The sequence below is a fragment of the Amblyomma maculatum genome, unplaced genomic scaffold (genome assembly GCF_055883805.1).
Source record: "Amblyomma maculatum isolate TAMU_Amacu unplaced genomic scaffold, ASM5588380v1 scaffold_34, whole genome shotgun sequence".
Classification (NCBI taxonomy): domain Eukaryota; kingdom Metazoa; phylum Arthropoda; class Arachnida; order Ixodida; family Ixodidae; genus Amblyomma; species Amblyomma maculatum.
Window position 1 is genome coordinate 465755 of NW_028146759.1, and position 2094 is coordinate 467848.

The following is a 2094-nucleotide window of genomic DNA, read 5'->3' on the forward strand; positions in this document are numbered from 1 at the left end:
AATCTTTTATGAGCTCCCAGCAAACAGAACATATATCGGTGGTAGAATGGAACATATATTTTCTATTTCTGCAGCTGGCTCCGTGGTAGGCAAAGCTGTGTACAAAAAACAATCATGATCAGGGAATACAGCTGTGGTATGCACGCTGAAAAACATAAATCTACCTCTATTATCTGGCAGTCAGTACAATGTCGCACGAGAGAGAGCAAAATTATTTAATGTAATCCGAATGAACTTTGTGCCCATTCACTTAACTGCAAATAATATTGCCACTAGATTCTTGCATGCATGCATATCAACTGGCACAGTAAAATACGTGACAGCAGACATGACTGAAGCAATTGGGTACGTGCTCCCAGCAAACTAAAAAAGAGCACTGACGACGGCAGGCAAACAAAACATTGCAATATATGTGCGCTATAGCCCGTAGGTGTCATCTATTCTTGTAGTGACCTAATGATAACGTCTATAACGAATCTCCATTTTTGAGTCTTGAATGCAACTGTAGATAAGGTGCATTTAAAAAATTCATATAATTATAAGCATACCAGGTGTATTCTCTCTCATTCGCTTGTGGGGCGGCTTCCTTTCTTGCTGCCTTAGCCGTTGAGAAAAGACACTTGGTGTGACATGAGGTTTTAATTTTTTCTGGCCAGTGTTTTGTAGAATCAGCGATTCAAAATCATCAGTAGTGAAGGGGTCCTGTAATTAAAATACGATATGGAATTTTAGAACAAAAAAGCCCTAATTGATTTTGCACAGAGCCCTGCAGCGGAACACCACAGTGTAGCCAAAAATACTAATCCTAAAAAATCCTTTCCTAGCAAGATTTTAAACCCAACCCGAGAACAGATGTGTACGATATGCTACCATGAGTGTGGTGCATGCTGCAAATGCCAGGCATTCTTTTAACACCGTCTGGCACATTTAACATAGTGTTTACCTATTTGTGCAAGTGAAGGAATAGCTTCTACACGAAAGCAAACCGCCGTCAGTCGCACGTGTGTTGCATCACATTCAAAATATACAACGACGCTGACACGTTAAAGCTGTTTTATGTAGTAGCCCCGCAGCTTTCCAATCGCTTTATTAAAGGGTCACCCATTGCTTGCTCGCACACGTGGGCGGCTTGGAAGCACACTTCAGGGCGAGAGTGCATCAGTCGTATGGGCGCATAAAAGTGAACTGGCAGCCGAAGCATCAGCTCTAGGTCGCTCCACGCGTGCACCAATTTGCTTTGATGCGTGCCGCGTCAGACACACGCACTGACTATCCGAAGAGCAAAGCTGCATGCACCGCTAGCAGCATTTTCAAGCTTAGAGTGGATAATGCTCTACAAACTGATGCACCGGCACGGTTGCTTTAACACGCAGGTCAAATTAAATAAATGGCAAGGGCCGCTCTAAAAAAATAGCTCTAGACCCTACTTTCTAATGACGCAATGCTCAGCGAACATTCCGGCTCCTTATTACAGGCAAAATCGCGTGTAACTTAAAAAGGCGTTATATTGCAGCCCTGACCATTTCGTGGAAAGTAAGAAGGCGAAACGACTGTATTTTCACTAGATATCTACAATACAAAGAGTGACTACACAGTCATAGGCCACCCTGGCGAGGCGAACGGATGTTTCAGCACCCACAAAGCACTTACGTCGCAGAGTCAGGTGTTTTCCCCGGGCATGAAATTCTTCCGCCCGATCCTGTGAAGCCATAGGTTTCTTCTGCTGTCGTTATTGCCACCGCGAGGAATGGAAAATAACTTTTTCCCGTCTTCCGCGCGGTTCCGGCAGCCGAAGGCACAGCAGCCAGTCATAGCCGCAGGTCAAGCCTACGCTGCAAAATTTGAGTTGAGACACGCAATTCTTGCGTACGTTTAGCATCCAGAACTGCATATACACTCCTAAAAATGCAATAGAAGCGTGTGAAGTAATTTTTGCTTACCTAATCGGCCAATACCACGCTCGAAAGGGCAGACTTCCATGAATTTCAGCGGCACAGCGACGACTGCTGAACCCTTTGGTCGGAGCTTGGCGGCGAAGAGGTCACGTGCTGCCAACCGGCCAATCACAGTGAAGGGCGGCTGGATCGAGACCTG

At 45.3% G+C, this 2094-nt stretch overlaps 1 protein-coding gene across 1 annotated transcript; it reads right to left on the bottom strand.

Moving 5' to 3' along the window:
- Positions 1-528: 528 nt before the first annotated feature.
- LOC146170853 (uncharacterized) lies at positions 529-1812 on the bottom strand. Its single transcript, XM_084586736.1, has 3 exons — positions 1679-1812; positions 1563-1569; positions 529-702 (listed from the first exon to the last, which is right to left on the bottom strand). Exons 1-3 carry the CDS (start codon positions 1810-1812, stop codon positions 529-531), a joined length of 315 nt encoding a protein of 104 aa, XP_084442862.1.
- Positions 1813-2094: the final 282 nt, after the last annotated feature.

Excerpts from the sequence above, each read along its gene's own strand:
- LOC146170853 (XM_084586736.1), bottom strand. The coding sequence starts at position 1,812 with ATGACTGGCTGCTGTGCCTTCGGCTGCCGGAACCGCGCGGAAGACGGG.